Source organism: Dermacentor variabilis, unplaced genomic scaffold (assembly GCF_050947875.1).
Source record: "Dermacentor variabilis isolate Ectoservices unplaced genomic scaffold, ASM5094787v1 scaffold_12, whole genome shotgun sequence".
In the NCBI taxonomy this organism is placed as follows: domain Eukaryota; kingdom Metazoa; phylum Arthropoda; class Arachnida; order Ixodida; family Ixodidae; genus Dermacentor; species Dermacentor variabilis.
The window spans coordinates 26,933,633-26,946,739 of record NW_027460280.1 but is presented as its reverse complement, the minus strand read 5'-3'; the positions used below and the strand labels follow the sequence as shown (position 1 = coordinate 26,946,739).

At 47.4% G+C, this 13,107-nt stretch overlaps 1 protein-coding gene across 1 annotated transcript in view; it reads right to left on the bottom strand.

The window, feature by feature from the left end:
• Positions 1 to 2,852: 2,852 nt before the first annotated feature.
• Positions 2,853 to 13,107, bottom strand: part of LOC142565857 (uncharacterized) — a 32,084-nt gene continuing 21,829 nt past the window's right edge. The window contains exons 4-5 of the mRNA XM_075676405.1: positions 3,833 to 4,039; positions 2,853 to 3,359 (exon numbers count right to left, since the gene is read on the bottom strand). Coding sequence (XP_075532520.1) covers positions 3,090 to 3,359; positions 3,833 to 4,039 — 477 coding nt within the window. The 3' untranslated portion in view covers positions 2,853 to 3,089. The remainder of the gene's footprint in view (positions 3,360 to 3,832; positions 4,040 to 13,107) is intronic.

Below are 13,107 nucleotides of genomic sequence, written 5' to 3'. Positions count from 1 at the left end.
CTTTTGCTGAGCCGAAAACTAGATTGGATTTGGCTGAAGACACTCTGTTGCCGGACAACTTTCGTTGGCTAAGCCAAAATCGCTGCGGTTTGCATGCGGTCCGCCGCCAAAACGGAAGCGGGAAAAGCCTCGGCAATTTGTTGGACCGCGAGGGCCGCGGTCTTGCGCGGGCCAACGGCGGTACGCACGAACTGGTGACGTCCTATCACGTGATGCGCGGACCGCGGTCCAAAAGAGCAATTTGGTCCGTCGTGTGGATCGGCCTTTATGCGCGCTGTTTGCTAAAGAATGTGTTCGTACCAACAAGGCCGGCTAGCCACTATTCTGAAATTCATCACTGATTCCTTGGCGCCTCTTACATTTATTTAAAATGCCACTCCCGTGCAAATAGACGCACATGCAACATGCGCTCTAATAAAAGAACTTACTCCAGCTACAGCGTTAAAACAACGTGTGGTATTCCCGTGGGTTCCAAGTCACTGCGGAATCAAAGGAAATTAAATAGCGGATGCGCTGGGAAAAGGCGGCTCATGAAAATTCGAAAACCCGCCTTATTTTCATATTCCCCTCCGACACCCAGCGCGTAGTACGAGGCTTCAAGCGAGAGCTGTGCGTGTCAAATTGGTTCGCAGAGAGTACAAAAGATTTCAATCCTATATGCAGTTCACCAACACCTTGAGCAATAGCGAGACCCTCAGCTTCCATAACGCATCGACACCGTATCCGCCTCGGAACTGATTACACCAAGCACTGCTAATTCCGAATTAAGCGTGCGACCTCTCCAACATGTCCGTGCGGTCATGACTACGAGGGTGTATACCACCTAATACTCGGCTGTCCCAAGCATACCACACATGGATAGGGCCTTAAACAAGTGCGAAGTTTATATGACTCGCACCAGCTTTTCTTACTTGCCAAAGTATTAGGCCTATGGCCTTCAAAAGTGCGTCACAAAGTTACGAAATCACTTCGACACTTCTTTGAAGACGCCAGAATTTGTGACAATTATCGACTCTACTGCGTCGTGAGTAATTGTCTCATCCGTGCATTAAAAACATGAGTACCCGGACTTCGCGGCAAATGAGAACTTCTGGAAAGAGACTTTCGCTCTTACGTGTTAGACGTCTGTTATTTTAGAGCGCAGCTCTTTGGCGTCCGTTCCTGGGTTTCGCGTCGTCGTCGGCGTCGTCGTCGTCGTCGGCGTCGTCGTCGGCCTCGTAACCAGCTGCGCCCCCCTTTCATCCCCCCCGCGCTAGCAGCGACCGACTGATACCGCTGGATGCCGCTGACGCCGCTAGAGAGTCAAGATAACGTGACTGCATAGAACACCGTCGCCGCCATGCAGAAAGAGGAGGAAAGGGTCCCCCCCCCCCTGTTCTTGTGTGGCGGATAGCTGGGGTTGACTCACTATCGCCGTCAGCGGCATCAGTCAGTCGCTGCTATCTCTTCCCTCCTCCCTTTATCGTGTTGTCCGCTTGCTACGCGCGCTTCTGCCCCCATCGTTTGCCGCTGGGTGTACACGCCGCCCCCCTCCGCTTCCGCTTACTGCTGGTTGCTCTCGACGGCGGCGATGAGCCTCCGCTTCGGCGGCGCGAACTGCAGGGTCTTCTCGGCGGCGGCGATGAGCTTCTGCTTCAGCCTCGCTTACTGCTGGTTGCTCTCGACGGCGGCGATGAGCCTCCGCTTCGGCGGCGCGAACGGCAGGGTCTTCTCGGCGGCGGCGCTTAGCCTCTGCTTCCCCCACGGCTGTGACAACCTCGCGAGGCACTTGTATAGATCTCGTCTTTGAGAATCAAGCATTGGTGTACCAAGTCGAACATATATCAGTCTATTTCTCCGACCACAAAGCTTCCTTCATGACTGTCAAGAACTGTTAGTGGAGTCTTTGTTAAAGGAATACGTGTGAAAAATAAAAAAAAAATTATGTGATAGCGCATACATGTGTTGCTCGATTTCTTTGCCTCAATCTATCCAAAAGGTGAAACAGCTTATTTGCTGCGCTCAAATTTCGCATTAGGAAGTAACGTAATCGTCGGTAATTTTTTATTGTTGTTTTTGAAGCATTACATATTGCAGGCATTTATATTTATTAATTTTTTATCCTATATTATCAATCAAGCGGCAAGGGGTAGCCATCGCCAGCAAACGGCGACAACAACTTCTCTGTTTATTTTTATCTCAACAAAAAGTAAGGCTAAAAGAGACAGAAAGAATAAAAAGAACTCTACTAAACTCCACGATATTGTGAAGAGTGTTATTTTATTATTTCTGGTCGGTGATCGCCTTCACCGAACTATCAGTCTTATCACATTACCGCTATCGCGCAAGACGCGCTTGTTATGCCAGCATCTTTGTTAACGTTGTCGTCACATAGGCACCGAGATGCAACCACGATAATGAGGCTGTGCGCATGTCGCCAACGCTGTATATAATTTACCGAACCGACGCGAGTAATACAACGTACAATTTCACTAAAAGGAGAGTATTCGGGCTGTGTTATTTGTTCTACGGTGGTTTTATGACTGCCAACTACGCTCACCACTGGCATTGTCACTTATGCCGCTTATGCTTTCTGGTCACAAATTCACCCAATAAACAGTTCGCTCCTTCCTATCCATCCATTCTATCAGCATTTATGTATGGGAGCCGTCACTTTCCCGCGATCTCCTTGCCGATTTTTTGTATCGTACGCTACACAATTTCGTGTAAACATAGGAGTTGTCATACTCCGAGCCGTGAACAACCTTTACATAAACAAAAGAGTTTCTCTTATAAAAAAAGGACTTTCATGCGCAATAGCTACAAAAAAAGGGAGGAGGACGCTGCCTCCCAACAACACAGGACGTAGGCGCTATTGTTTTATTCAGTCATAACGGGGCTACGAAGCCGACAAAGTCCTTTTCCATCTGACTGTAGCCGTTAGTTTGCACACTGCAGTTGATGGTGGCCGTACATTTGGCATGTGTTAGGAGTTGTGCCACATTTGCTCTTCTTTTTTTTTTCCTGGCGACTATTGGTCAGACAGAGGTGGTGACGTCTTTGGCCAGTCACCTTGCTTGCAAGGGGCACAAGTGAAGCGGTACTGAGGCTCAGTACGAGGCCTGCTCGAAGACCTCGGGGGGCTCGGCGTTGTCGGCTCCCGGGTAGGGGCTCTTGAGGCGCACCAAGTGCAGCAGGTACCCGTGCACCGAATGCAGAAGCTGCTGCACACCCACTGCCACGCTGTAGTGAGCCAGCAGGCGTTTGGAGCAGTCCGCGTACGTGTCCAGGATGAGGCCCACTGCGCTGGCGTCGGCCGCCGCGAACTGAGCCTGGCTGCCGTGCGCCGCGCTCGACAGTCGCACGTCGCAGCGGAGCTCCTGCAGCGCACACCGGGCACGTATTAAAGTGTGGCACTCACTCCACAACTCTTTTGAGAAATGCGCACGTCATACACGCAGAGGTATACAACAAGGCTACGCTATAGAACTAAGCAGCATCCGTGGTCATGAATAAAACTAAGAAATTTCACTTCTTTTTTCGTGTATTGTGAAGAGAACGGCCGAAAATATACCCCCAAGGGTATTAGACTGTGTGCTTAAGTGATTAGATATTTCTTTTATTAAAAATATGCTATGTGGGGTGAGTATCTCTTTAAATTTTGTCCATGGACTACAGAAAAATTTATGCGCTCTTCTTATTCAGCTTTCTCCAATATTCCAAATACATCTTGGCGGTCGTACACAAGACCGCGACACAAACAAGATACGGACTTCCCGTATCTCTAGTCATTCACTCCGCACGACTTCTGAACGCGCATCGCAAATGGAGAAGTAAAAATTGCTGCACTAACCTGCAGTTGGTCGGCGTTCCTTTGGCTGTTGGTTGCCACCTGGAGGGCCGTGGCGGCGCCCGCGGGGCTGCGCTTGCTGGTCGCTGCGATGGCGTGGCCGCTGCAGCTCGCCATACCGTGGCTTGTGTTGGCCATGTGCTGGGCAAACGTGGTGTACGCTACCAGCAGCTGGTAGATGCGCAGGAACGCCTGCTCCTCGGTCAGTCGCTACAAAAGGGGGAAAGCGGCCCGCGCTGGAAGGGCGCACACACCTCGGAGGGCGCCATCATTGAGAACGCGGGAGTACCACGTGAAGCTGGTCGCAAGCTGGTAGTGGTCACATACGCCAGCTGTCTCCCGTATTCACAACAGGTGACAATTCAGTGACCGCGTTCTTCTACACCCACACTTTCAACATGTGCAGTCAGTGATACATTGGACTGATTCGTACACCGCTCTGGCTATGATTGCAACAACGTAGGACCCGCTCGAGACCGGAGCCTGAGGGAGCATGCCCTACCCGATTGCTTAACCGATCTGAGAATATAGAAGCGGTGGTGAGAATCAGAGGACAGAAGCAAAAAAGCGTTAACGCTACCCATATTGTAAATAAACATGGCGGCACATGCTGCCGACAAAGCTACAGCAGATGCCGCGCCAACTACAGAAGTTGTGCTCGGCTGCTGACCAGAACTCTGTCGGATCTCGGTGGCAATCCCAGTAGATAGGCAAAAGCGCCTGTGAATGAACAAGGCGAATGTGCTCCTAGCAATCCATTTCGACCAGCCGTAACAAAACCCCGCTGCACTCGAAAGGAACTTATAGTCTGCATTCAAGCGGTTTATATAGCCTAGTCAGGAAATGTCAGCGACAATGAGCGTGTGCCGACTAGACACTTTGCTGCTTGCGTGCTTTCGTATGCGGGGTGCGTGGCATCCGTTAACTTTGGATCCGTAATCTATAAAGGTCTGTAAAAAATTTCGTGGGTCTAAACCCACGTCTTCAGTTCTCCATGACACTAAGAAAGTACATTAGAACTGTGTGCCTTCTAAATCGAATCAACATTCTAAGGAAGACTGCTCGCTTGCTCGCTTGCTCGCTTGAATAAGCACATTTTATCTGGATACATGAGGTACTTACCATGCACTACTAAAGGTCACGTGCGTGTGAGTTTGGACTCAAGGTTCCGTGCTCTACCTGCCAAGGACGTCATGAACGAGTGTGTGTGATCCGCAAAAAGCAAGCAAGAACACACGCGAAACCCGCAGAACGAATGCCAGAATACCATCAAGGAATCCAAGCACAAACGTGACTGTATGCGCATCTCTAGGGAAAAATCGGCGCACCATCGAGGATCCATCGACGAGCGTCCTCCTGCAAACGTTCCGTGCTTGGGCAATAACAGATGCCACATGTTGATATATCAGAGCTGTCATAGTCGGAGGCAGTCAGCACTCGTTCGCCTTCTAGTTGCTGTCACGACAGCTGAAGTTGCAGTGCGTAGGCTTTACCATCATTGAGCTGAACACGTTTGCAAGCGTGTCGAGTTGGGCAGCGCAGAAGCGGCGTGTTGTGCAGCTCCGTCTGCGGAACCAGTTCTCAGACACGGAAGTCGCCTTGCAAGCGATAGAAATTCCACACATTTGCCAAGATATTGAGGCAAGTACGACTATAGCTCACTGTTCGTCGTGAAAATCCAGAAGTCTTGAAAAGACGCTGATAAAAGACTCCACGAATCCATTGTCGAGGAAGCAGGCATAAGCGTTCTCATCGGTTGCGACGAAATATGGACTTTGATGACGGGAGAAGTAACTTGATGCGAGAAAAATGAGACACTCATTCCTATGAACACTAAGCTAGGGTGGCTATTTCAAGGCCGCACAAGCTGCATGACATCGGATATAACAACTTCGCCGTTCATGGTCTGCGTACTGAAGACTAGTCTACAAGAGTGCGACAAATTCCTCCGTTCATTTTGGGAACTCAAAAGCGTGGGAATATCAGACGTCGTCGAGAGTGAGAGCAAGCTCAGTCCAGTATTGAAGCAATTCGATGAAACTATCAGTCTTCAGGACGGAAGCTACGAAGTGACGTTGCCCTGGAAGGGAGATATCAAGCTCTCGGGCAAAAACCAAGTTGCAATAACAAGACTTTGGAAAAGAAACTTCTCTCCCGACTGCGGAGCAAGCAAGGACATTTAGAGATGTATGACTACACCATACGGGAGTACCTGAGAGCTGGGCATGCAGAGATTGTTGAAGGGCCACGACAAAGGTTTATTATATACAGCACAGGGAAGTGATCAGATAGGACGCACTAACCACTAAGGTCACAATCGTTTTCGATGCTTATTCGCACGCCGAGTGGTGATTCTCATAAAATGAATGCTTCGGAAAGGGTGAAAACCTGTACCACGATCTGGTGAAGGTACTATTATACTTCAGAACGCACCGTATAGCTCTGCTAGCTGGCGTTTAAGAAGCATTCCTTCCAATTTCAATCACAGAGAAAGATGGAGACGTCTTTGGATTCCTCTGGTTTGGAGAAAAAGAAGTACTGCGTTTCTCAGAAGAGGAGATTCAGGAGTGGAGAATGACGTGAGTGCCATTCGGAGCAACACCTAGCCCCTTACTGCTGACAGGAACTATACTACAGCATCTAAAGAGTGTGCCTTCAAGCAAAACCAGTACCGCGAAACATTTCAGGCGAGTCATTCCATGTAGATCATCTAGTGGGTGGAATAGAGTCAGATGGAGAAGCACTTCAAATGTGCCGAGACGCCAAGGGGATTATGCAAGAGGCAGGAATTACGCTACGAAAATGGACGATCAACTCAGATGTCCTGATTAACGCATCGAATTATGAGGATCATTCGGCAGGCGAAGAACTGGCAGTCCTCCACGAGGCAAGCGTAAATGTACTTGGAATTATATGGAATTCGCGCATGGATACTTTCCCTATTTTTGTAGGAGCCTTCTCGAATTTATGAAAGAAAAAATATGATGCCGACCGGTTCGTTCTTCAAGCTGATTCACAGATATCGGACAGAATGGTATTAGTTGCACCATTCACCATTGTCATCAGGATCTTCTTCCAGAAGTTATGGACACGTGGAATAGACTGGAACGAGCAGTTACGTCAGGATCTGCAAGAAGAATGGCATGAATGGGTGCGCCAACTACAACTCTTGCAGAATGTTTCTATACCGCACTATCTTGAAAGCGCAACCAAATCTCCCGGAGTTCTACAGGTTCACATATTTTGCGACGCATATCCTTTGGCGTACGGCGCGGCTTTTTACCTCGTACGAGCTGCTCAGGGAGACCAGAGTTGCTGATCGCAAAAGCACGCGTATCAAGGCAACGACACCACCATATTCGAAGTTTCTAGCAGCCTTTACCAGAGCAAGGCCACTTAATTGCGTCTAAAGAAATTGCCCTGACTACGAGATCCACTGTACAGTGTGGTCGGATTCCACAATCATGCTGTAGTGGATAAAAGGCGACACAATGAAGTGGAAGCAATTTGTGTCGAACAGAGTGAAAGACATCATGGAAAAAAACCGATGATTCTACGTGGAGGTATTGTCCAGAACAGGTGATTGCAACAGACTTACTGACACATGGATTTTCAATGGATAAGTTACTGTCTAACCGTACGTGGCGGCATGGACCAGACTCGCTAAGCAAGTCAGAAGACAGAGGACCACTACCACCCCCAGAACTTATCAGGATAGGATAATTGCTGAAATGACTGCCATTCACGTTGCGATCTCCAGTGAGTTACGTCGAGATCGGTTCTGGGCATTGAAAGCTACAGCAGAATCAAAAGCTGCTCGGGGTCACGACTAGCCCACGCGCTCGCCATGTCCCCGACGCCGTTCGCTTTCGCCAATGCGTCCGACTCCTAACGAACAGGAAAACTAGTCGCCGCAATTCCCAAGAGCTGCTGCTGCTGCTGTTGTTGTTGTTGTTGAATGTGGTTTAATAGTGCAAAAGCGGCTAAGGCTATGCTGTGCCAAACACGAGGTGTTTTGAAATCCATTCTAAGAAGGAAAATGCTGTGTTAATAATCTATATTTTATACAAAAATCCAGTGTCGTCTAGAAATTTACGCACATCAGATAGTGGGACTAGCTGATCATCACCTAAAATTAAAGAAGGGTGTAAAGGCATGTGTAGTTGATATAACTTGTGCAAAAGTTTTCGTATGTGTACTTCAATGTGTGTACATGTCAATAATATATGCATAACTGTTAGTGGTCCTTGGCATTTCTCGCATGTTCGTGTGTCTTCTTTCGTAAGTAAATAATTGTGAGTAAGCTGTGTGTGCCCAATGCGTAGTCGGCATAAAACTACTTCGAAGAACTGTTCCTGTGATAACATGTCTTCCACTCACCAACTATGGGTTTCGTGAGATGCAGCTTGTCGTCGGCACAATGGTGCCATTCGTGTTGCCATTTTAACGTTAAGGCTTTTCTAATCTCACGGATGCTATCTTTATATGGAAGTGTTGTGTTTGTTAAGTCTTTGTACGCTGCCATCGTTGCACAGCTATCAGCTGCTTCGTTACCCAGTATCCCAACATGGCTTGGAACACAGCGGAAATGAATTGACCTCCCATATTTGTTAAGCGCCACCATGTTTAAAATCTCTCCTATCAGGGGTTCACACTCAGACTTCAGATGTAGAGCCTTCAGTGTGCTTAAAGAATCAGTGTATATGGCTGCTTTTTTGTGTTTATCAGTGATAATCTTTTTAACAAAAACCCATATAGCATATACTTCGGTCGTGAAAACAGAAGCGTGCTGTGGCAATCGAATACTTTTTTCCTAATTTTCCGTTACGGCTACAGAGCCTAGACGGATTTGGAATGTTCTGTTGGACATAAAATCAGCGAGACAGTTGAGCATTTTGCCACGGATTCCTAACGCAGCGAGGTCACGTAAGATTCCATATCTCCACGTGGTGTCATACGCTTTTTCTAGATCACAGAACACTACCAGGCAGTGCTGTTCGTGTAAGAAAACTTCACGTATTTCGTGTTCAAGTCGGACGAGGTGGTCCGTTGTTGAACACCCTTTTTTATACCCGCACTGATTAAAATCAATGAAGTTCCGTATATCAAGAGTGAATGTTAATCTCGCATTTACGACACTTTCATACGATTTCGCCAAAGAGCTTGTCAGGGCAATGGGTCGAAAACTGCTTGGGGATGTGGGGGATTTACCTGTTTTTAAAGAAGGCACAACTATTGCGTTTTTCCAACTTTTTGGCATGATTCCAGATTCAAATACTTTGTTGAAAAATTTAAGGAGACCATCTACGGATGCTTGGGACAGGTGAGCAAGCATTGAATAGTGGATCCGGTTAGGACCTACTGCAGTTTTTTGCCAGCACAGAGAACCCTGTTAAGTTCTCGTAACGTGAATGGAGCGTTGTATTCATCCCTTTACATACAAGCAGTTGGTAGTTTCTCCTCTTCTGCCGAGAGTTTGTATTTTAAAAACCTGTTTGAATAATTAGCTGAGCTAGAGAGGTTATAGAATGCTCCCCAAGTATATTCGCTTGTTCTTGTAGTGTTGTATGAATGCCTGAAGGTGTAAGTAAGGGTATCGCGTATGATTAGTAGGCCCCCTTAACCTTCCTGACCTGTTCCCACATCCTTTTGGATGTGACGGTGCTATTAATTGTAGATACATATTTCTGCCACGACAATTTTTCCGCCTGTCTCCGAATATATCGAGCTTTCGCTTTGGCTCATTTGAAGTTCAGAAATTTGTTATGTGTTGGGTATCTACGTAACATTCCCCAGGGCTTATTTTGCTGCTTTTTTGCTTCAGTGCATTCATGTGTCCGCCAAGGATTCAGCTTTTTCCGAACAACGCCAGAAGATTGTGGGATGGCCTTTTAACTGCAGAAATAACACAGTTAGTAAATTTTTCATTAATTTCGTCAATGCTTAGGTCTGTTAAAATAAGCTCCTCCAGCCTGGCACTTTCTGTGAAAACAGACGAGTCTGTCATTTGTAATTTCCTATGGCGCGGTTTATGGGATATAATGGATAGCATTGAGGTGAGGTTGATTATAGTAGGTAGATGATCACTGCAATATGAAGTCTCCAGTACATCCCATTTAAAATCGGTGAAAATGACCGGAGAACAATATGCTAAATCAAGGCAGCTAAAATTACGTGAACTCGGTGAAAAATGAGTTGGCGCACCTGAATTCAAAAGACAGATGTTGTTTGTCAAAATAAAATGTTCGATTAGTTGTCCTCTTTGGTCATTCTTATCGCTGTCCCAAAGAGTGCAATGAGCATTAAATTATCCAAATAAAACAAAAGGCTCCAGCAGCTGCTCAATTTAATCTTCCAGATCTCGAGTTGTGAAATGGCTATGGGGAGGAATGTACAATGAACAGATGATGACAGTCTTAAATGACAAAACGGTGACAGCTACTGCCTCGTACGGAGTATTTAACAAAACGTTCCGTGTGGGGATGCCGCCTTGGGCGACAATAGAGACACCTCCTGATAGGCGACTGGAGTGCTCGCGGTCCTTTCTTACGACAGTAAAACCTTTAAGAAAATGTGTATGTTTGGGTCCTAGGTTCGTTTCTTGAAGGCAGAATGCTACTAGTGATAACTTATTTATAATGTCTTTGATGTCACCTAGATTGTGAATTAGGCCTCTGCAATTCCAATGAATGATGAAAGCCATTTTATTCGAATTGAAAAAAAATCTTGTGTATGTGAGCTTACAATTTGCAGGTGACGTGTATTAAAAAGCTGATTACTCTTATGAGGGGCGGTAACTGTTCAGGTTACCTGCCCCTTTTTCATTGGGGTTACAAGAACTTTTTCCTTCTTGGAGCACTCCTAGGAGCGCGGATCCTTTGGCGTCAATGACGCCGGGGTTTTCTGATCGACCTCCATTGTCTTCTCTTAGGCGCTGGATGATCGGGAGCCAGGTGCCGGGACATGCGTTTCGCGCCGTGGAGTTCCGTTCAACTTTGGGCCCTGCAGCACTGCAGTCTGCCGGGCTGTCTTCGATGAAGAGGGAGCAACACTGGCTGCAGCCACCAAGGGGGTGGTTGGAGTTTCTAGAGGAGTACCGGACGTGGACCCTGTAGACTCCTGAAACCGGTGTGGCGCTGCCCCCTCCCGTGTCACATTGGCATAGCTTACTTGAGGTAAGTGCCCTAGCCTTTTCCTCGCTTCATAGAATGAGATCTTTTCCTTTACAACTATTGCGATGATTTCTTTTTCTCTTTTCCAGCAAGGGTAGCTGCGTGAGTAAACTGGATGATCGCCCTTGCAATTGACACATTGTGCGGGAGCATTGCGGTTGTCAGATGGATGGTCGTTGGCACTCCACTCCACGCATGTTTCCTTTCCTCTGCATGATTGTGATGCATGTCCGAACCTCTGGCCCTTGAAGCATCACCTCGGGTTCGGTATGTATGGTCGGACATTGATTTTCAAGAAGCATGTATCGAGTGAACTTGGCACAGTACTAGAACCAAATGTGAGTACTACGTGTTTTGTGGGGATCTGTTGGTCGTTTTATTTGTTATCCTTTGTACCTTGATTACATTTTGCTCCTGGAATCCTTCATGGGGCTCTTCGTCACTGAGGTTCAACAAATCTTCTTCTGATATTACTCCTCTGCTGGTTTTGATCGAGCGATGTGGGGAGATCGTGACGTTAATTTCACCGATAATTGTGAGTTCACTGATTTTTCCCACTTGGTCTTTCTTTGTCAGTTCAAGGAGGAGGTCTCCGCTTGCCATCTTTGATGCTTTGTAGCCTGATCCGATCATGTTTGATAGGTATTTGGATACTAAGAAAGGCGATAATTTTCTAATAGTTGTGCTGAAGGACATATAACTTTGGGAAGGTGTCATGGTTTGGTATCAATACGAACTGAAGTGCTGCTTCGGTGCGCCCTCTTTTTTCAGGGAGATCTTGGAGGGGGGGGGAAGCGTTTGCCATGTAAACACTGGAAAATTCGCCGGCGATGGTAGCCACCCACCACCGAGCCCAACTAGGGGACGTTACTAGGTTGGGAATAACACCTGCAGACACCAGCCATGCATCGCCGCTATAACCTAAAATATATATACCCAAGACTGGATATATTACACACGGTTAACCATTGCCGCCAGGAAATAGGGAAGTAATAAGAAGTGAAGACAGGAAAGATGGAAAAGCGGTAGAGAAAGAGGAAGATTGGAGAGGAGGACAGGAAAAGGCGACTGCCGATGGTGGGTCAGTCTGGAGGTGCCGTCTATGTGAAGCCGAGGCCGAAGAGATTTATTGCCTCCACCGGGGGGCCTTAAAGGTCCAAACACCCAGCATCGGCTCAACCCCCAGGATGCCCCTTTTCCCAGACACGGCTAAGCCGCACACGGCTACACGCGGGAGGGGCCAACCCTCGTGTGCTCGGGTACGTGGTGTCGCAACACACCAAACGCCTGCTGACGCAGACGCCCCTGCGGGGCCTCCAATTAGATGGCCTCCAATTAGATTATCATAATCCGGTTGACATGGAACACATGCCTCTGGCCCAGCGTAGGCCAACACAGTGTCCTTTACTGTACGATGTTTTTAGGTTAGAAATCCTGTTCTTTTCTAGCCGTTCTTACGACCCAAACAAAAGCGTTAATTATTGTTGGCTGAAGTTTTCACTAATCACGTGGAAGCTATAGTTAGCATATGCGTCACTTTTGAATGCGCAGAAATTAAACGTTGACGCAGTTTGCGAGGGTTTCTTTAATATTGTCACGTAGTAGTGACTGTGAATAATACAGCGGCAAATCTGTGAATGAGGTAACCAACTTTTATTGGGCGGACTTTGGCCGCAAAACCAAGTTACACTCAAAGCACAGTGATAGCGGCGAACACGGTCAGCGAACATCTGATCTGCCGGCCTAGCGCGTCGGCTTTTATACACGAGCCATCGAACGTTCCAGAGTAATCGCTAGTGCTCGGTTGTCTTCCAGAAAGTTCTACACCATACATGAAATTGGATTACACAAGGTTCGGTTACAACAGACAGCGGATAGAACCATCGATAACATCCCAGAAACTTCCTATACATGCAGACGCGTCCCGTGCTGAGCGATAACATTTGTTAATAATAATATTTGGGGTTTTACGTGCCAAAACCACTTTCTGATTATGAGGCACGCCGTAGTGGAGGACTCCGGAAATTTTGACCACCTGGGGTTCTTTAACGTGCACCTAAATCTAAGCACACGGGTGTTTTCGCATTTCGCCCCCATCGAAATGCG